At 48.6% G+C, this 22,533-nt stretch overlaps 1 protein-coding gene and 1 pseudogene across 1 annotated transcript; both read right to left on the bottom strand.

The window, feature by feature from the left end:
- Positions 1-321: 321 nt before the first annotated feature.
- Positions 322-10,228, bottom strand: LOC136532702 (AP2-like ethylene-responsive transcription factor AIL7). The gene is made up of 8 exons (XM_066525299.1): positions 9,771-10,228; positions 9,558-9,640; positions 2,068-2,076; positions 1,890-1,978; positions 1,320-1,393; positions 1,181-1,231; positions 1,028-1,104; positions 322-785 (listed from the first exon to the last, which is right to left on the bottom strand). Exons 1-8 carry the CDS (start codon positions 10,226-10,228, stop codon positions 322-324), a joined length of 1,305 nt encoding a protein of 434 aa, XP_066381396.1.
- Positions 10,229-12,754: 2,526 nt separating this feature from the next.
- LOC136537245 (nuclear poly(A) polymerase 3-like) lies at positions 12,755-17,953 on the bottom strand (annotated as a pseudogene).
- Positions 17,954-22,533: the final 4,580 nt, after the last annotated feature.

Consider the following 22,533-nt stretch of genomic DNA (forward strand, 5'->3'; position numbering starts at 1 on the left):
CATTCCGTGAGACCGCACACCCAGTCACTCAGTGATGCTTCCCATTGATTAAAACAATCTAGCACTTCGTTTCAGGTGAATGCCTTAAAGCCATTCCGGTAGACCACACCCCCCGTGTTGTTTCCGCTAACAGCATCTAGCTAGCATAACTGGACTCTTGGATGCCTTTGTACACCAAAATACAAGAAAAACGGCACAATGTATGTTATACCCCACTATCTTCAGGCTATCAGTTCCATGAACAGGCCCCGAAGCCACCCAAGCAAAACGTCAGTTCCTCGCAGTTTCCACGCAAAACACCGGCATTTCAGATAAGCACTGTCAGTTCGCAGCAGAGTTGGCCAGATGCATGAGACCGTTGACGATTTCCAGCTTGCTGCCAAACTGCACCTTCTGCTCTGGGTTACCCCAGGGGCAGGGGCAGGGGCAGGGGCAGGGGCAGGGCCGGTAGAAGCTGGGCTCCCCGAACCCGAAGTTGTTGTAGCTCGGCAGAGGCTGAGCTAGTGAGGGCTGAGACGGCAGCGGCTGCAGGAGGTTGGTGAGGAAATGCGGTGGCAGGCTGTTGCTCGACTGCTGGGACTGGGAGAATGAAGGAGTGCTCAGAGCGGCCTGGTCTTCAGCTTCCGGAGCTGGCTTCTGAATCAGCTTCTTCCCCAGGATGGGGATTTCTCGTTGAGCGATTGCTAGCAGGTTGTACCGGCTGGGCTCGAAGTTGGTCACGGCGTTCTCGCCCCTGAACTTCAGTGCCGCGATGTCGTACGCCTCTGCAGCCTCTTGTTCGGTTGCTGCAAGGAGCAGGGTTTATGTTATTAGTCCAGATGAGTCATGACAAGACCAAATCACTCATAAAAATAACCATTGCATTTGCATAATGAAACATGTGCTATTTTCAGGAAAGCTATAAGACTGCTATACTATACGTAAGTCCATATAAGGGTACTTCCATGCCATGCTCTGAATAACAAAACAAAGAGGCTAAATTCATTGAGGATCTATGGTATGAGACATCAAAATTACAGGCCCTTACCGAAAGTCCCAAGATACAGATCCTTGTTCCCTGCAACACGGCCGATTCTTGCCTGCCAGCGTCCATGTTGGTGGTGCCTGACAAAACAAATCAAGTGAAAATACTGCCAAAAAAGATATCGATCAATGATGGCTTCCTGTAACTGAAACTTACCTTGTTACTCCTCTGTAGATTGATGCTCCTCTAGAAAAGCCACTGCTCTTCCTGAAGATCGACAGGTCGAATATGTAAGTACGCATGGAAGCAGCCATGGACATCACGTAGTTGCAGTAGTGTGAAGTTATAAAAATACCTCCTCAGTGAGGCTACAACATCACGCCTGTTCATGTTCTGCATATCCTGAATCTCTCTGATGTAGTTCTCTCTCTGGAAAGAGAAGCTCCATTTTCAGTCAATATGTCATGAGCAAAGATGTGAGTACATCTATAAAGTTTTGTTTGTGTTATATAATGGAGAAAGAACATATGATATATGAATATGCCCAGTTCACAGCCTGCATATTAAGTTCAAAATGGAACAAGTATTGGTGTAGGAATCTGATTTTGGTAAATTAGATGGTATATAATCATAATGTTGCTAAACAACTGGGTTGATTTTCAGAGTGCAAACAAGAAATTTATGACCTGCAGGCTGAAACAAGAAATTTTACGCTCCTTTTTTGTAAAAGAAAAGGTGAAATGTTGATTGTTTTCAATGCATGCCTGTATATTCTTGACATAGCACCAGGATGCCTTATTATGTGCAATATCTAAACTGAACCATGATGCTTGCTTTGTAATTTATTGATACACTACTCGCCTTCGTGACACTGGAAAAACTGATGTGTTGACTGTTCAGAAATGAAGAGAAGTACAGAACTTACAGGGAAGTTAGTAGTAGCATTATCACCCCAATACTTCAGAGCAGCAATATCGTATGCCCTAGCAGCCTTATCTTCTTTGTCGTAGCCACCTGCACCACAGATATTTTTAAGCTTCTACTTAACAATATGCTAAAATGAATACTTTAGAAAACAAAAGATAAGATGTAACTGTTCATACCCAAATAAACTGCAGAAAATCCGCATATCGTCGGCAGGATAATGGATATAAACAGAGCAGACATGAGAAACCACAGTTAGATAATTAGAACAAAAAGAGAACTGAAAATACAGTCAGAAAGTTGAAAAGCATGAACTACTCCCTCTATTCCAATTTATAGGTCACTTTATCTTTTGTCCTAACTTCTAAGTCAGATTTCTTTAATTTGACCAGGTTCTATAGAATAATGCACCAACATCTACAACATCAAGTTAGTTTCATTAAATCCACTAGGAAATTTCTTGATAGTGCATTTATTTGGTATTATAAATGTTAATACATTTTTCTAAAAAATTGGCCAAATTTAGATATGTTTGACTTAGAGCAAAGCTAAAGTAACTATAATTAGGAACTGAGGGAGTAATTCACGATTTTAATTCATACATACAGCCTTAGCAACTAATTGAGCAAATACTCACACGACCAAATGTTGCCATCCATGAATGCAAACTAGCAAGTTCTTTTTTTAAAAAAAAATACTGTATCAGGTAGTCATAATTAAGAGCAAGAGAACTGTGCAATGTATGACAAAACCTTTCTTCCGGGTTTGAGTCGTGGTCTCCTCACATTGCACAGGCGAGATTAAGGCTTGCCACTAACACCCTTCCCCAGACCCCGCACAGAGCGGGAGCTCTCTGCACTGGGTACGCCCTTTTATGGTAATAATAAACAAAAGGTGTGTGTTAGAATTAATTATATGCCAACTGTAATCTCTTCTCCCTATGCGCCACCTCTGGCTGATTAGGCCCTTTGGGCTCACCTCTCTCTCCTATATATATGTGTGTAATCACCCCTGTACAAGATAACAAGTCTATTGACTATTCTCTATTATGGTATCAGACTAGACTCGTTCCTCTGCTTCCGCTCCAATCCCGCGCGCGCCGCTTCGGCCGCAGCGCTCGCCTCCTCCAATCCCGCGCGCGCCGTCCCGGCTGCTGCACCCATGGCCTCCGGCGTCTCGAGCTCGGGCGCATCCGCCGCGGCCGCCGCGGCTAAGTTGCGCGATGAAGCCGCCGCCGCCGCCCAGAAGCTCGAAGACGAAGCTTCCTCCCTCCGCTCCTCCAACGCGAAGCGCAGCCAGGAACTCCAGGCGGAGGCCGACCTCCTCAAGTCCGCCGCCGCGGCCCAGGACCGCGTCCGCGCCGCCGTCGAGGCCCTCCACAAGGAGCGCGCGCAGGCGGACCTCCTCGAACAGCAGGCCGCGGCTCTCCGGGACCGCCTTCGCGCCGAGTCCGCCCGCGACGAGGAGGACCCGCACGACGACGACGACGTCCGCTCCTTCACCACCGAGGCTGCTGCCGTCGCTCACCTCCACAGCCAAGCCGCCGCCGTCCAAAACATCAAGAACCTCATTCCCATCGTTCTTGACCTCAACTCCTCCAACTACTCCAAGTGGCGTGGCTACGTGCTCCTCATCCTCGGTCGTTTCGCCTTGAAGGATCACGTCCTCAGCGATGCCTCCCACCTCTACGATCCGGCGTGGGCGCGCGTGGACTGCGTCGTTCTCTCCTGGCTCTACAACACCGTCTCCGCCGATCTCTTGGACGTCGTCCACGAGCGCGACGGCCTCACTGCTCGGGCAGCATGGCTCGGCATCGAGCAGCAGTTCCTGAACAATCGTGAGTCCCGCGCCATGCTTCTCGACGCCGAGTTCCGCACTCTCTCTCAGGGCGCCCTCTCCATCGATGCCTACTGCCGCAAGCTGAAGGGCATGGCCGACGCGCTTGCTGATCTTGGTGAGCCAGTTCAGGACCGCACACTCGTCATGAACGTGCTGCGTGGACTAAACGAGCGCTTCCAGTTCATGGCTCAGCTCGTCACCCGCCAAAAGCCGTTCCCGTCGTTCACCGACGTCCGTGCTGACCTGCGCCTGGCCGAGCTGAACATGACTCCTCCATCAGCGCCTCCCTCGGCTCTCGTCGCCTCGAAGCCTACCGCCCCTCCGCAGGCGTCTGCCCCTGTCCTCCCGCGCCTTACTCAGCCGGCCGGGGCGAACGGGGGGCCCCCTGCCAACTACCGCGGCCGACGCCGCCGCGGCCGACACGGTCAGGGCAGCTTCAGCGGCTCCGGCTCGACCCCTGTTTCGACGGGCAGCACGCATGGCACTGCTCAGTGGCCCTCCTTGCTCAACCCGTGGACCGGGTCCATCCATATGTGGCCCGGCTCCACCCCTGGCGGTCCCCGTGGCCCCTCTCCTCGCGTCGGCGCGCCTCATCAAGCCATGGCAGCTGGTGTGCCACCGACCTTCTACCCTCCGGCTCCTGGGGCGTACTACGCTGCGCCCCCTCAGGCGTACGCAGCGCCCCCTCAGGCGCCTCCTCCGGCCTGGGCACCCTGGAACCCGGAGAGCCTCGCCAACGCCTTCAGCACCGTGTCCCTCACCCCACCACCGAGATCTTCGGAGTGGGTCATCGACTCGGGCGCCTCCTCGCACATTGCTGCGAACCCTGGTATGGTCACCATGTCCCCTACCTCTTCCTTTCCCTCCTCCATCATTGTTGGAAATGGTGCCACTCTTCCGGTTGTGGGCTCCGGCTACTCAACCCTCCCTGGCCCGTTCCGCCTCAACAACGTTCTTGTTGCTCCTGACATCATCAAAAACCTTTTATCTGTCCGACAATTTACTTCTGATAATCTTGTTTCTGTCGAGTTTGACCCACTTGGTGTCTCTGTGAAGGATCTTCGTACCAGGAACCTCCTCCTTCGCTGTGACAGCTCGGGACCCCTCTACACCTTACAGCTCCCGTCGTCACCCTCCGGTTCCTGCGCTCTCGTGGCCACTCCTTCATCGACTACTTGGCACCGCCGTCTCGGTCACCCCGGGTCATCTACCCTCCAGCACCTCGCCAAGTCGTCCTCCATTATCTGCAGCACACCTGGCGATGGCTCCTTATGCCATGCTTGTCAGCTCGGGCGCCATGTTCGCCTGCCTTTTCCTACTTCTTTGTCTAGAGCATCCAACAATTTTGACTTGATCCATTGTGACTTGTGGACGTCACCAGTTGTTAGTGTATCCGGCTTCAAATATTATCTTGTCCTTATTGATGATTGCTCGCATTTTATTTGGACTTTTCCCCTCAAGCTAAAATCTGATACTTTCACTACTCTTTCCAATTTTTTCGCCTACGTGCTCACCCAGTTCGGACGCACCATCAAATCTGTGCAATGTGACAATGGCCGTGAGTTTGACAACTCTGCGTCTCGCACCTTCTTTCTTGCCAAAGGTGTATCTCTCCGCATGTCTTGCCCCTACACCTCGCAACAGAATGGCAAGGCCGAGCGCATGCTTCGCACCGCCAACAACATCACTCGCACACTACTCTTCCAGGCATCTATGCCCCCATCCTACTGGGCCGATGCTCTCGCCACCGCCACCCACCTCATCAACCGCCTCCCCACCAAAACTCTCAACATGAGCACCCCATTCTTCGCCCTCTATGGCACTCTCCCTTCTTACCATGATCTCCGGGCTTTCGGGTGCTCCTGCTACCCCAACCTCACCGCCACCACACCCCACAAACTTGCCCCCCGCTCCTCGCTGTGCGTTTTTCTGGGATACTCCCCTGATCACAAGGGCTACAGGTGCCTCGACCTCACCTCCAACCGGGTCATCATATCCCGCCACGTTGTCTTCGATGAAACAACGTTCCCTTTCAGCCTCCGCCGGCCCTCGCCATCTACTCACGAGCTGGATTTTCTAACTGCTGACGACCCTCTGCCAGCTACTTTCTCTCATGCAGGTCCTGTGCCGGGTCTGGGCATCTCGGTGCCCAGGCCGGCCCCTCCTGACGTCACGGCGCCCCGGCCATCGGGTGTCGTCGTGCCCCCGCGGGCCTCACCGGCCACCTCGCGCCCTGCACCGGCGCCCACGGCACCCCCGGTTCAGGCACCCCCTGCGTCCCCTGTCCGGGTACAGCAGGCACCCCCTGTCCAGGCACAGCCGACGCCCACGGCGGTGCCCCCTGCACCACAGCAGGCGCCCACGGCGGCGCCCCCTGTTCAGGCGCAGCAGGCGCCCACAGCGGGCCCCCCCTCGACTGCCCGCTTCGACAAACCTCCAGTGGTCCACGTCTACACTCGGCGTGCCCCTACTACAGCCCCTGCGTCCCCCGCCGGAACACCTCCTCGCCGCTCCAGCATGGTCCCATCTCCGCCGCGCTATGTCAAGAGTGATCCTCCTCTTCCGCCCGGAGCTGTTCCCATTTCCCCGGTTGCCAATACTCATGGCATGGCAACCCGCGGGAAGACTGGGTACCGGCAGCCTCGACTTGCTATGCACACCGAGGCCCTGTCTCCCCTACCGCGCTCCTGTCGTGATGCTCTCGCCGATCCTCACTGGCGCAGGGCCATGGAAGAAGAACATACTGCTCTCTTGGACAATGACACTTGGGAACTTGTTCCCCGGCCTGCCAAGGCAAATGTGGTCACCGGGAAGTGGATTTTCAAGCACAAGTTTCATGCTGATGGCTCTCTGGACAGGTATAAGGCTCGCTGGGTTCTTCGCGGGTTCACTCAGCGTCCCGGCATCGACTACGATGAGACATTCAGCCCCGTTGTGAAGCCCGCTACTGTTCGCACTGTCCTCACCTTGGCTCACTCTCGGGATTGGCCCATCCATCAGCTTGATGTGAAGAACGCATTCCTCCACGGTACCTTGTCAGAGACTGTCTACTGCTCCCAGCCCACTGGATTTGCTGATTCTGCCTTTCCGGACCATGTCTGCAGACTCCACAAATCCCTCTATGGACTAAAGCAGGCTCCACGTGCGTGGTACAGCCGGTTTGCCACCTTCCTACTGTCTCTCGGTTTCACTGAAGCAAAGTCAGACACCTCTCTGTTCATATATTGCCGTGGCACGGAGATGGTCTACTTACTTCTCTATGTGGACGACATTGTACTCACTGCCTCCTCCGAGCAGCTCCTCCACCGTGTGATTATGGCTCTGAAGAATGAATTTGCCATGAAGGATCTTGGCCCTCTGCACCACTTTCTCGGCGTGGCAGTTCAGCACACCAAGGACACTCTCCTTCTTTCTCAGCGGCAATACATTCTGGACATCCTTGGTCGGCACGGCATGAGTGACTGCAAACCTTGCTCCACTCCGGTTGACACTTGTGCCAAAGTCTCTGCAGATAATGGTCCTCCCGTGACAGACCCCACCGCCTACCGCAGCCTTGCAGGCGCCCTGCAGTATTTGACTTTCACAAGGCCTGACATTGCCTATGCTGTTCAACAAATCTGCCTTTATATGCATGACCCTCGGGAAGTTCACCTGGTTGCAGCCAAGCGGATTCTTCGGTACCTTCAGGGCACCGTTGACTATGGTTTGATCCTACCCCGCTCTGCACCAACTCAGCTCATTGTGTACACCGACGCTGACTGGGCTGGCTGCCCTGACACTCGCCGCTCCACCTCAGGATATGCTGTCTTCCTCGGTGGCAGCCTTGTCTCTTGGTCATCCAAGCGGCAACCCACGGTCTCTCGGTCCAGCGCCGAGGCCGAATACCGCGCCGTCGCCAACGGAGTCGCCGAAGTCGTGTGGCTGCAGCAGCTTCTTCAGGAACTTCACCACCACCTGAAGACCGCCTCCCTCGTCTACTGCGACAACGTCAGCGCCGTCTACCTCTCCTCCAACCCTGTTCAACATCAGCGCACTAAGCACGTGGAGATCGACCTTCACTTTGTCCGTGAACGGGTGGCCATTGGTGCTGTTCGTGTTCTCCATGTGCCCACCACGTCGCAATTCGCTGATGTCTTCACCAAGGGACTACCCTCCTCCGTTTTCACCGACTTTCGCTCCAATCTGAACGTTCGTTCTACCGACGTTCAGCTTGCGGGGGGATGTTAGAATTAATTATATGCCAACTGTAATCTCTTCTCCCTATGCGCCACCTCTGGCTGATTAGGCCCTTTGGGCTCACCTCTCTCTCCTATATATATGTGTGTAATCACCCCTGTACAAGATAACAAGTCTATTGACTATTCTCTATTAGTGTGCACTTGAAATCTAGTCAAAATGGCTTCCAGAATAACTAAGCATGCGTTCAACACTTCAACATCAGCTTAAATTGTATTGTTTGTATCTTATTTCCAAACAAGTCATGGGAAATGTGTAAAATTTGTGGCAAGCCCACAAGAAGTTTTAACAGCAAAATTTTCAATTGTTTTCACCTTCTACGTACTTGTCATCTTGTCATACACAACAGCTGCAACAGCAATTCAGCAACCAAGTGCATGCAGCAATTCATTGTGAAGTTATAGCACTAGTTTTGCTGCAGTCAGATTTAGAGCATGCATCATACAAAACTAAATATTTTAATTTCAATAGAGGATTTTTTTTAAATAATTCTGTAAAGGACCTAGCTACCTACCAAGTACCTAGAACATTTATAGATTTGCAGTTCATGATGTTCTAGCTAGGTACATTTGCATACCTATCATCCAACAAGGGCAAACACTATGGTGATTGGTGAAGATGAACAGTGACACCAGAAAAGAACTGAACAAGAAAAACATGTCACTGCAAGTATTGCTAAACTGTTGACGCTTTAGCTAGCGCTACATAATGTCTAGTAGACACTTCCAAATTCATTTTCAATAAAAAAATGAAAAATAAAAAAACTTTCCACGTATGGCAGCTGCAAACGATTGGAAACCTTGTTCGCCACTAGCAGCAGCAGCAGCACAGGCACTCCGTGAACATCAACTGAAAAACAAGTCGTCGCTGCTGACGAATATGGGTTGTTGGCACTCCAGCTAGCGTTACAAAAGTGACCAGGCATTTCCATTTTCAAAATTCAAAATCCTGTCCACGTAAGACCGGGCCGGCCGAAACAGAACGGGAAACTTGGCGTCGAAGAAAGACGCACGAGCCAAAAACTTAAAGTGCAAAAAGCAAAAGCTGCATCTCTGACCCTGGCATGTACGTACTCGATCGCCCGCGGCAGGCTGTGATTCCGACGCCAGGAAAGCAACATTCCACGATGGACTCACTCATAAACCCCGCGACTAAACTGATTTAACCCGACGTTTAGGCACAGGAGAAACAAAACAGGCATGTCTATGTGCCTAACACCACTGCACGGTCAAAGGTCTCAAAAGGGGAGGCCCCGGCTCCGCAGAGAATCCGGGAACTCCTATGCGCGACTGGTGTGGTCGGCTTTGCGGTCGCAGGGATGCTGGTCACTTCATCGTTTCCTGAGACGGCGGCGTCCCATCAAAACCCTCTTTGTCCCGTACAGAAAAGATCCAACAAGAAATCCCGCTCGTCCCGTCCCGGGCTCCCAGCCCGGCCCAGCACACCTGTGACACACTGCATCCGCTCTCACCCCGGCCACGCCGCGGTAATCGCCGTCTCAAGCTTTATACTAGTAAGTATAAACACTATTGAGAGAGGATTATTACTTTATTAGATGCAGGAATCAGGATTGGTTGACGACGGGGCTAATTACCTTGGCGCCCCTTGCGCTTCTGGCCTTCCTTCCGGCACGTGTTGTCCCACAGGTGCGCCTCGTACCGCCCCGTCCACCTGTGCCTGATGGCCCACACGTGCGCAGCGGTTAGTCACGTGATAGCCGTTAATTACACTCCCTAACCACGCTTACTCTCGCTAAGAACATCTACTACTCCACTTGCGACCGATGCACACGCACGCACGCTGGTACCTGGTCACCCCGCGGTAGATGGAGGTCCTCTGGGCGGTGGTTTGCACGGGCGGCAGCGCCGGGGACGGTGGCGAGGGCGAGAAGTTTGTGGTGCAGTCCTCGGCGACGGCAGTCGTGAACTCCCACGAACCCTGCCCAGGCGCAGGCTGGCCCGCGAGCGAGAAGGATCCGGCGGCGGCGGCGGTCGTGACCTCACCACACGCCAGGGCTTCTCCGAGACCCTGGGCGGAGCTACTGCTGCCGCCGCCGCCGTTCGTCCCGGGGCACGAGGGCAGCAGCAGGAGGGTCTGGTCGGCGCCGCCAGCCCCGCCGAGGAGAGCGGCGTCGGCGGCGAGGAAGTCCTCGTCCGTGAAGCCGTCGAAGGGGAGGAGCGGCGGGTTCGTCAGGGCGCCCGCCCCCAGCATCATGGACGACGGCGCGTAGGCGAGCGAGATGGCACCGTTCGTCGGTGGCGACATCGTACGTCTCTCCGTGATCAGCCTCCGCCTCTTCCTCGTCGTCCTGGGTTTTTTGTGGGCTCTCTCTCTCTCTCTCTCTCTCTCTCTCTCTCGGCGGAGAAGAAGAGAAGAGAAACAAACACGGAGCCGGGGAAAGAGGGCGGCGGGGCGCACGCCGCACGCGGAAGAAGCGGCGGAGAGCCGGAGAGGCGGGGGAAAGGAGGTGGAGGGGAGGACGGAGGAGCGGATACTTATAGGCGTGGGGTGAAAATGATGGGGCAGGAGGTCTGGCGCTTCTCCTCCGGACTCCGGTCTTCAGGTGTGCGGAACCAGACAAAACAATAGAAGCTGGGGTGGCGGTGGGGTAGGTGCGGGGGTGGTCTCCGCCAGCGCTGGGGCCGGGTCTTTCGCATTGCTGTGCTGGGCTGTTTTGGCTGCGGCTGCGCTATCCGGTGAACAGCGCCTCTCCTACGGCGGTTTCGGTTTTAAAATATCTGAAAGGAATTGGCATGGTGAACACAACGAGAAAACAGAAAAAGGGAGGTCGGAAGGTACGCGTGTGCGTGTCACAAGCCGCTCTCTTTGATCCCTCCTAGTCACGATTCAAAATCGAAGCTGTTACGAAAACGTACTAGATCTCCCAAATACTCCTGTACATATTCAGCATGTTCACTGGTTGTTTTAGTCAGAGTTTATCAGTTAATTAACAGTGTTTTTCTCTGATAATAAACTAGTATCGAACTTATCAGCCTAGAAATCAGAAGCCGATTATTTTTCCCTTGGTTAAGGACGTGTTTGATTGCGGCCGTACCACTCCACAGCCGGAGGCAGTGCAACCGCAGCCGTCTCCGCTGAACAGCGAGTGACGTGCCGTTCACACGGCAGGTTGCGCTGCCGCACGGACGTGACGGATGGCGATTGAGTTGTCAGATCGTACTACGAATGTGCTAGCAGCTAGGAGTAGCTAGCATAGCCTACAATACGCTGCTATTGCTACGTGATCGAGATGGATTCGAATCGATTCGCTCGCTTCCTTTCTCCTTCCTCCACTTGCTCCGTGAGTCCGTGGGACGCAGCGCCGCACCGGTCGACGAGGCGAAGTCCTCGGTGAGTCGTGGTCAAGGGGCCAATCGAGTTCGAGTGGACTCGCGGTCTCCCAAGTCTCACGTCTCACTGCGGCGTGACTTTGTGAACCGAGCGCTGCCCGTGGCTTCGCCTAGTCTAGCCTAGCGTAGAGTTGCTCTTTGATCCTCTTTTGAGACGTCAGATTGTTTGATCTTTGTCTACGAGTTTCGTATATCCTATCCTATCCAAACTATATATACCTAAAAAGTAACATTTTAAGATATGCAGATGCTATAACAAATCTCCTATCTCATCTTTTGTACTATAATTTTTGGTCATGTTCGTTTAGCTAAAATTTAGCTTACGTTGATTTGTTACGAGAGAAAAACATTATTTTTTCACTGAAAAATACTGCTAAAGTAATGTTGCAGACAACATTTCTCCTAAATAAAGGACATCTCTCATATTTCTAAAGAAATATAGGAGACAAGTTTTATGTAATTTGCTATTATATTGTCCTTTTATATCCTATAAATAAATTTTAAGGTACTCTTCTAAAACAACTTAAATATAAGGATATTTAACCTAGCTCAAGTCCATCCGTGTGTCCTTAAGACTAAAGCAACTTATAGAGTAGCAAGCGTCGTTAGTTCTAAACAGTTATGTTGTCAATTAACCATCAAAATCATTATGTTGTTCCAAGGATCCATGTTTTCTATAAGACCAAGAAAAAAAAGTTGTTGCGCTATGATTAGGTATTTGGGTCAGTCCATCTTACTCATTGAATTAATAGGATAAAGATCTATTAGCCTATTTTTATCTTTGAGACTAACCCCTGCTGTCTAACCTTATTTTCGTGGACAGGCTCAAGCCGAGGGTCGACTAAGTCACTAAGACATTCCTATCTTTAATAAGTTTATTTCTTAAATTTGGTGGAGTAACTTAATTCCAAATACTTGTACCAATTATTTAATTTATAAAAATTGAGATAATGAATTAAGCCATTCTTCTCCTCGAACCAAATAAAAAAAAAAGTTAGTAAAGATAATACACTACCATGTTCATGGAAATTTTTCAGTTTTTGCCTTTTTATACTGAGACAAGGTACGGCCATAGTGAGAATTGCAATCAGTACGCGCCGCATGCATAGTTTTTGCCTCATCTGGACACAAACTTTCCGCACCAAAATTCTGTTGCCCACAATTCAGTTAATGATTGTCCAGCAATTCTTATAAACACAAGCCGACAACTAATCTTTCAAGAAAAAAAATATATATTGGAGTAGAGCACTACAAAGGAGGCAAGCTTACCAGAACTGTCATGCATCCAAATGAGCCCCAAACTACAGTTGGCTCAGCTACAAGCGAAAACGGCTGTATTCAAATCTTGCACCTCCAACGTTTTTGTAAGAATATAAAGAGATGGGAAAGAATAATGGCCGCAATTACATCAAAGCTTCGCACGAGAAAACATTTCTTCTTCCTCAAAGTCATGGTCATTACTCATTACCAATTACCACAAGAGTCCTTGGATAGTAGGACACACAAGTTTTTGCCGTCCTACAAAAGCAATAGTGGATCGCATCGATCCAAAACACTTTCATACTGACCTGGACTGTATAGTTTCCATTCACAACCTCCTCCATATCGACCTCAGCATCAGTGCCCAGCAGCAGCACTAACAGGAAGCAATATACACAATTTTTGCTGCTGGGTACAAACATTACACCTACAGTTTACATACATCTATATGTTACCACCCTCTGACTTGTATACCAATTGCTATGCTGTGTACATGAATATGCATGTACCTGCACAAACCTCACAACAGGAATAAGTCGCTCGAATGACCCTATTTTGCTGGATGCTTGAAGAAAGATCCAGCTATCGACATCTAGCTTCCCGGGGAAAAAAAACTCCCATATTCCTTGTGCCAGAGGCATGAACAGAAAAAAATCATGAATATCTGATGTTGGAAACGACTTCAACAGTGGCTTCTTACTGTTTTCATATTCACAAACGAAGCTCGCACGCAATATGACAGCAGAGCCTAACTGACTGCATTGTACCTCTGCTTCATTAGTTGGTGCCCCATCATATGCTGTGGCAGCTTTTCTGAGTAAACTGAGAGATCAAAGATACTTTTAGGCAGCTGGGGAGGCCCAACAATGGACATTATGATGTCTGAATGGGCACATTTTTCCTTTCCATAGATGTTATTGCAGACGCTTTTCATGAAATCTTCTTTGAGAGAACTTGTGCAGATTTGAATATTCCTTCTGTAGACAAGACCCCAGAAGAATACAACATTTGGCTCAGTGATGGTATGATCAACTTGTTCCGAGGGATCTGGGTCACAGTAAACGCCAAGACTCCAGCTGCAGAACATCGTTGGAGAGTTGAAGATCAACATTAAAGCTACTACCCAGAATGTGGCAAAGAAAAACACAAATAAAAAGGGCGTACCCAGTGCAGAGAGCTCCCGCTCTGTGCAGGGTCTGGGGAAGGGTGTCAGTGGCAAGCCTTACCCTCGCCTGTGCAATGCGAGGAGACTGCAACTCGAACCCGGGACCTTCCGGTCACAGGCGGTAAGACTCTACCGCTTGCACCAGACCCGCCCTTCAAAGAAAAACACAAATGCACAAAGAAAATGTGAAATAACCTTGAGAAGAAGGTTGCGGAATCGTGATTTCACCCATCCAACCCAGTCACGCAATTCTTCATCCAATGGAGCAGAGAGAACTATGCAGAGAAAGCATTTGTATCTTGCACCATATGGAAAAGATGCAAAGAGCCAACTCCAGTCAAAATCAGTACTTCTGGTATCCTGTGGAAGCAGCAGATGAAATATTACCAACCTGACAATTAGGGACACATGCAAGCCTTAATTCTACATTTCACCAATAATAGAGCAAGGTTCCAAAAAAAGCTAGGCGCTAGGCCACTGGCTAGTGCCTAATCGCGATTAAACATGATTAAACGTTTATGTTTCAGTAACACAATAGCTATGTATATGGAGATGCAGCTGCATATATGAAAGAATAAATGAGAACTAAAGAGTTATGTCTATAAAGCCCACAACCCATCTAAGCACCATATAGCCCATCTAAGCACCATATGTGCTACCAGTGCCCTAACAGCCAGCACCATTCCAGCGATTCCCACCTCGCCGCTGCCGGTTCTCAGGTCTTGCGCAGCAGCTTCCGCTCCCTGTGCTCCCATCCCCATCAGCTACTGCGCCCCCATCCCTGTCCGCTCTCTGCCCCATGGCGCGCCACCTCTGCTCCGCTTGTGGGCAACCTCGTCTCCTTCTGCTCCCCCTTCGTGGTGCATGGCCTCCACTCTCTCTGTTCGTGGACATGAGGCGAGGCAGAATCGAGCAGAGGGCAAGCATAATCGAGCGACATGGACACCATGAGGTCCTAACCCTATCACTTCTCTTGTTTTCTTCACCATAGATGGGGAGCGTTTAATGACGTTTTTTCGAACACTGGGGTGAAATGGAACTGTTGACATTTAGCATTAAGACTTTACCACATAACATATTTGGAGAACTATCAGTGAGTAAAAATCTAAACCATAAACACAGCAACTGATCCAGAGAGCTAATTTGGGGGGTTGGAGTTGGGTGAGTCCAACGGTGGGGGCAGGGACGTGGGCACAAGTAGTGTCTTCCTGAGTAGTTAAATGGTGAAAAATTATAGTGCCTTGTTGGGAAATGAGAAATTTATTGAGCCATGTCCACCCTGGACTCCGAGAAGCCAACACACCCAGAAATTGCATTGTAAGACACTATAGCTATCCAATATTCAAACAAAACCAGTTAAACCTTTCCTATTAAGAGAAAATGGAAACATGGCCACACAAAAGGGAAATTCATCAATTCAAAAGAGAGCCTTAAAATAAGAAACAACCCCTTTAAGTTTAAATTACTTGGTAGCTTGTAACAAAATGCTCCAAAGGAAATAACTTGAAACCTCAATTGATAAATATGTACATTCTAAACAGTGGAAACATAAGCAAGGAACCTTTCAGGGAGAAAAAAAGCATTAATAAAAAAAAACACAGCAAGAATAGCTGTACCTTTGTCAAAGCATAACCACGCCGAAGTTCTTCTTTTATTTTGCTGAAAGTACTTTCTGTTGTACTAGAGGAGCAAAATTCTGGTGGATTACAGGGCAACATTATGGGCATGAGAGAGCACCCATCAGGACCCCGACAAAGAACTGGCGGATCAAGCAAACTCACTGGAAGAGGCCAAGGCCAGTGAACAAAAATATCGAAGAACAAAGACAACAAAGTATTTATACTAGCATTCGGATGTCTGCGGCAAACATATGCAGTAAGAATTGCCAAATGAATTCCAGCGAAGAAGCCAAGTAGCTGAAATACAGAAATACCATCAGGCAATCAATAACAGCGTAATTGTAGAAAATAAAGGACATCATAATCGACTGTGGACAAAGCACCTACATGGCAATGAAGTCCTCTTCTTCTTGCCCATAGTTTGAGGCACCGCAACAGATATTGAAATTTCTGCATTGATTTTCCATAAAAAGGTAAAATTAGAATAGGAAGAGTGGTAGCAAGAAAGGTTTAAAGAAGTCATAAAAAGTGCAAGTATGCAACAGTGCTAACAAAAAAGGACATCTGATTCAGCATTGACAAAACATATTAACCGAGACAAAACTGAGAAATATAGGATGTATATAACGAACAAAGTGATACAGTTGGAGACAACATTAGGTCCCAGATACAAAAAGGCACAGAGTAAACAAAATAAATGAAGGAAAATGGTACATGAATAAAACTAGTGAGGTGGTTTTTGGAACTTCATATAAGGAACTAATTGAATGATTTGTCTATTAGCACGAACTCCAGATAGACATCTCCAGCTTGGCCCATCCACATTCTCTAGCACATGGGAATCAAATGCATGCATAGCTTGCAGTGTACAGCCTGTGAGAACTTAAAATAAGCACCAGATATCATGTACAGCATCTTTGTTCTACAAACTAACCAATAGTTTAACAAATTCAAAGTAATGGTAAAAACACATGATGGACCAGGGAGGACGGAGTTATGATGTAGTACTCCTCTGTTTCAAATTATAAGACGTTTTGGCTTTTCTAGATACATTGTTTTTCCTATGTACCTAGACATGTTGTATATCTAAGTGCATAGCAAAAGTTATGTATCTAAAAAAAGTAAAAACATCTTATAATTGGAACGGACGGAGTATAGCATAAGGACATCAAAGATACTTTCTCACAAATGTTACCATGCTTTGCTCAATCACATGACAGAAAGATTGAGAAGCTATATGCTGCTTGTATTTCTTTGGTGAAACACTATCAAAGTCGTCATAATTGGCAGAATTGTCAAAGCAAGAGACACCCTTTACTAAACTGATCATGTCACATATGCAACTCCAAGACATACTTGCACAGAAGATAACTTGTCGAAACAGAATGAATAATGTAACAAACTAACAGTACTGCATGGCTAGCTGATAAACTTAATGCCTTACTGGAAAATATCCGGGCAATTAAAGAGTGACGATATCAATTTCAGCAACAATTAATTTGTTTAAATAGAACACAACATACAAAAGATACAGTAAATGCAACACGGACACTACATATCATTCTAAATCAATACCATGAACAATTAAACTGGATGTTACATCACCATAAAGGTTTCCAAGAAATTGTGGACAAATTTGGCATCCTCCTTACCCCTAAGGCATAGGAGCCAAAAGTCAACACTGTGGCTGATGTGATCTAGTGCTGTTTGCCCTGCTCGTACGCCACCCTCTTTGCCCACTCCATCACTATCCGCAACAAAATCACCAGCTGATCAAAACATCAATTTCGACCGGCATTGCAACCAGAAGCCTTTAAGCCCGAAACCCTAACCCCCATTACCTTGCCGAGCTCGCGTACTACCCGCTCCCTCCTCAGCTCGTCCTCTAGCGAAGGCACAATCCCCGCGTCGGAAATGAACTACAACACGTAAAACGTCAGTTCCCGAAATCAACCACGAATGCACACGAAATTACACCATAAGGGACAGCCGTGCGTGCTAGCTTTAAGCTCCGGAGTTCACCTTGAGGAGGAAGCGGCTCCGACACTCGTCCATGTAAACGATGACCTCGCGCGGGAGCGCCATGGGGATCGGGCGCGACAGGAGCGCCCCCGGGGGCGGGGGTCCCGGGAGGTACATCGCCGTCGTCGGCGGGATCGGCGGTGGAGGCGGCGGGCCCATGAGCAGCACGGGCGCTAGGGTTTGGGTCTCGGCCCTGCGGGCCGCCGAGCCCCCGACAGCGAGGTCCAGTGCCATTGCTTCTGGAGCGGACCGCTGGCAAGGGAAAGGAGGCGGCGGTCGCCGGCGAACCGGCCGCGATTCGCCGCCGCGTTGTTGAGTGGGTGGCGGACGCGGAGACGACGACGCGAACAGAGCTTCACGCTCTGTCGCTTTGAAATCGTTGAGACTTGAGACAGCTTTGGGGTTTAGTTGGAAAGGGAATGGACCCGAATGGAACGGGATCGAAGAAGGGGAGGAGGGGAGACGGGGACAACGACACGAGAAGGATGGGGTTTATACATGGGCGCTGCTGCCTCGTCGGGGGTTTGGTCGGGCGGAGCCGGATGGGGTAGGAGTCGCGAGAGCCGACGCGGCGGAACATTGGGAAGTTGGGAGCGCGCCACGCGCTCTGCCTCAGGATGGCTGGCGAGGAACGAAAGCGGAGGAAAGGTCAGGTTGCTGATTTGGTCTCCGTGAGTTTTTTATATAAGGTCGTGTGCTCGCTTCAGAGCTGTCCATACTTGATAGATTAACAATATTGTATTGTTGTTGGCTTTCTATAAGTTCCCTTTCCTACTTTCAAAGCTTCATGGTGTTGTTAGTTGTTCCTATGGGACCACTTTTGCTCGCCGAAATCCTCTTTTATTTAGTGCATAAACAAAACTAGAAGAGACATCATGACAATTCAATATCAAATCCCTATCAAAACAAACATGTGGAAAATAATAAAGTCTTGACAATTGCATCACATCGCATATATCTATAAAAGGTTGCATGGTGAAAGGAGTTATTCCACACCCACCAATGTGGAATGGCTTGATGATGGGCCCTAATAATTATATTGGAAGAAAATAAGCCAACTTATTTGGAAGGGTAAAGGAAAGGAAGGGGTAGTTTCTTTGTAGTGTGCAGTGGAAAAAATGTAGATTCACATTTAGTAAGCACTAGAAACGCGGGCGCGGCTTTGCCGCGCCTTCCCTTTCGATTAGGCCAGTGGCAATAAGAATATAAGTGTAGTGATGAGAAATTCAGCAAAAAATTTTTCATTTTATGTTTTTATGTATTTTTGAGACTTTATCATCGTGAAGGTATAATTTTATTTACCCCTAAAAAACATAGGTAAAAGTTTATATGAAAAAATTATTACTAAAACATGCCATATTATGGATGCACTGCATAGTTCTACTCGTGAGGATTTCAGATCAACTTCGTATCTTGATGAGTTGGTAGGAGCTACACATCTTTTTCTTTAAAAAAAAAAGATAAGGGCTGGCAGCAATACTACTATACTATTATGGAAAAGAAAGAAATACAAGCAAAGCAGTACCGAGTACTACGCAAAGCTGTATTTTTGTAATAATTTATAAAATACTTATTATAGCTACCAAATCCTCTTCTATTTTTTGTAGGCAACCCTTGAACTAAAAACCACATATTTGAGTACGCAAAGAAAATCTTATTTATTCTCCAACCAACGTACGTATCAACATGTTGATGTGAATATGTGATGCGCTTTGGTGACTAAGTAGTTTCGTATAACCTCGTATTTAGCATTTTCTTCAACCTCGAAATGTCTATAGAAAGGGGAAAAAAAGAAAAGACGTGGAAAGTTAGAGAAAGAGCAAGAATTGGCACTCCCAGGGAGTGACGGCCCATCTTCTGCTGGGCCAGCCTAGCATCAATCGCTGTGATGAGTGAATGGCACTCTCAAGGAGTAACGGGCCAGGCCCAATTCGCGTCGCGCAGCCGCGGCCGCACAGCAGAGTGCGCAGTGAGACAGTCGAGTTCGGAGGCATTAGCAGTTTTAGCACCACCTTGCTGCTCTAGCTCAGTTGCAGTCTAGGGAGAAGCATAAAAGGAGGGCCAGGGCAGTCTTGAAAAAGCACGCAGCTGCGCGTTGCAGACAGAGCGAACTATTCTTTCGCCAAAAGTTTGTCACGTGGCACGATGGTTGTTCAGCCTTTGGAGGTAGGTTTCATATGTAACAGATGTCACAAGCTTAACTAGGCAATTGTCAATTGATTCTTTCTCGAACTTTATGGTTCATCTTTTTTCTACGAAATAGAATAAGTTAATCACTTTCAACATTTTTTCTTGAAAATTGATTCTTTCGAACTTTATGGTCATCTTTTTTCTACGAAATAGAATAAGTTATCACATTCAACATTTTTTCTTGAAACAATAGTAAATCCATAGCAGAGAAGAAAGTATACACAGCATCGAGGAAGTACGCTAGCCTCATTTTCCTTAAGGCGCCGTTCGGTTGTTACGGAACCAGACGTTCCGCGCCTAGAACGGATTGCTATACAAATTTACGAAGATGCCGCTCGGCTCTCCCCGTAACTGAACGAGGCCTAACTATTCTTAATTTCTTGCTTATATCCTTTTCACAGGCTCACGTACATAATAATTTTAGATACATCTAACTACTATATATCCTTCCCATTGAGAAATTGAGAATAAGTCGTTACGTTTTGAAGTGAGCCTGCTTGGTTCATTTTCAAATTTTGCCCCAAAGATTTGACAAAAAAAAAATTGTCATAAATTTGGCAAGCTAAATGTGAGAGTTTGGTAAGTTTGGTAGCAAACCAAATACTACCTCTGAGTCTATATCTCGCCATGACAAACTTTGAAAGCGAATCAAGCAGCCTCTGAGTCTATATAAATGGTACTTATGAAATATATATCTATATTGCAATTGTCTTAATATAATAAGTTGACCGGTGACATTCATTCATACCAAAAAGTGATTTAGAAACAATAATCGGTCTGTTCGTGGGTTGGTTTCTAGGCTGATAAGCCTAACTGGTGTTGGTTTGTTATGAGAGAAAAATACTATTAGTTGGCTGATAAGTCTTGACTGAAACCAACAAGCGAACATGCTGAATAAACCTTGAAATGTGACAATATACAGGAGAGACAAGGGAATACGTGCTTAAAGATGGTAATGAGTACCCAAAATTTGATGGGTTTTTACTCTATTAGAGTAAAGGTATGTGTCAATTTTTATACCTGTGAGCTTGTTAATGGGCTTCAGACCCAACGGGTTTGTGGGTACCCAAACTCATAAACCCATGATTTTTTTAAACCCGATCCATCGTAGAAGAGTATCTACATGACGTGACCGGCGCTATAAAATATTAATACTAATTTTCATTATTTACTTTTGGAAACAAAAATTTAAAAACATGAAACATGAAAGAAATGCAAATTCGCTGGGCTACTCAACGTGAAAGCTCGTAGCGCTATCCTGCTTAGGGCAGTATAAAATACTCGTGGCTTGTTAATTTGCTCGGCTCGTGTCCAGCTCGATTTGGCTCGTTTTAATTTTTTTTATGAGCTGTCTAGCTCGCTGTTTTAATGAGCCAGTACGAGAGCTGCTCACGAGCTCAAACGAGCTAGGCCTATCAGCTCATGACCATGAATCCAGAAGATGATGATGCAGACTTAGAAATGTATACCTATTCTATTGATATGTAATCCTTATTTTCAAATGTTTCATATAAATTTTGATTTTTACAATTGTTATAGTACTTAAATGTTGATTTATAGACTGTTTTTCAGGGAGAAGATGATGATGCTGACATTGAATTTGTGTACTTTTATAAGTCGGTGGTGGCAAGCAACTAGTAAGTATACTGGAACTGCATGAATCATGAATAAACCAGCTATGTTGCATGGTTGATACTTTTGATGAACCTAATATGTTTTAATCATGTATGGTTGCATAACGGTGGACGTCATCTTCTAGAATTATTGTGACACGAACATTATAAACATGTATGTCCTATTTTTTAGTAGCTCGTGAGCTAGCTCGAGCTTGCTAACGAGTTGAGCTGAGCTGTCCCTCTGGATCATAATATTAACGAGCTGAGCCGAGCTGATTCGTTAGCTAACGAGCCAGTTCCAGTGGAGCGAGCCGAGCCTTGCTGGCCCTACCGAGGAATCAAATTTGTTCCACCTCGCTAGCATAGTAGAGCACTCGTGGCCAGATATACTATAAAATAGAAGGGATGGGGGCTGTCCAAACTTTCTAGGGCGCATAGCCTCGTTTAGACTGACCCATCACGCGACCTATACCCAAAATATATGGTAAACAGTAAAAAAAAACCATCTCCAACAGAGTAGGCAATCAGACTATACATTTTGCGTGGGAGAAGAGAGGAAAGGCAAATAAGCATCCTCCCGATGCACGACCCAAATCTCTGCCGCGGAGGGCACGACCGCGGGGCGCAGCGGCAAGGAGACGACGGGTGGGCTGGGTGGCGTGCTGAGGTGCACCGGCGCGTGGCCGGACCCTAAGCCAGGGCTGGGCGTGCCCCGCGCGGCGACGAGGCAGGGTCATGCGGCCAAGAGAGAAAAGGGAGGGAGAGAAAAGGAGAGAAGGAGAGAGAGAAGGCAAGGCGGAGGAGGAAAGAGAGGGAGAGCGAGCCGGGGCACAGGGCGCGCGGTGGCCGCCGGCGAAGTGGGGCTCCAGTGCCACTGCACCCGTCCTCCTCTTCCAGGCACCCCCATCGAGGTGGAGCAGGCCAGTGTCGGCGCGGACCGGAGCAGCCGAAGGTGGAGCGGCCCGACGCCGAGCGGTGCATCCCAAGCGGGTGTCGCCCTCTTCCTTCTTCCCCGTCTACCGTCCCGCCCAGATCCACGCGCAACCGAGGTCGCCACCCAGCTCGAGATCTAGCGCGCCACGACCTCAAGCAGGCGCAGCCGCAGGGCTTCCTCCGCCGGTACCCCTCGCCACCACCTACCGCCCCTGTACCCGCCGTCACCTCCTCCACCGCGCATCGTCTCCGCCTCCATCCCCTTCCCCACCAGTCGCCTCCAACACCGGCGCTCAACCTCTTCTCCACCGTACCGACCCCTCCCTCTAGCGGTAGACGGGGAGAGGGAAGGAGTGGGCTCGGACTGCGGCGGCGTGGGCAGGGAGAGGGAAGTAGGAAGAGTGGAGGAGGAGGA

The sequence above is a fragment of the Miscanthus floridulus genome, chromosome 2 (assembly GCF_019320115.1).
Source record: "Miscanthus floridulus cultivar M001 chromosome 2, ASM1932011v1, whole genome shotgun sequence".
Classification (NCBI taxonomy): Eukaryota; Viridiplantae; Streptophyta; class Magnoliopsida; order Poales; family Poaceae; genus Miscanthus; species Miscanthus floridulus.

What these genes read in the sequence shown, in the direction of transcription:
- LOC136532702 (XM_066525299.1), bottom strand. Translation starts at nt 10,228, where the DNA reads ATGTCGCCACCGACGAACGGTGCCATCTCGCTCGCCTACGCGCCGTCG. An exon ending in ATCTACCGCGGGGTGACCAG is followed by an intron (nt 9,641 to 9,770) that starts GTACCAGCGTGC and finishes GTGGGCCATCAG; the next exon opens with GCACAGGTGGACGGGGCGGT. An exon ending in ATCTACAGAGGAGTAACAAG is followed by an intron (nt 1,105 to 1,180) that starts GTAAGTTTCAGT and finishes TTGTTTTGTCAG; the next exon opens with GCACCACCAACATGGACGCT.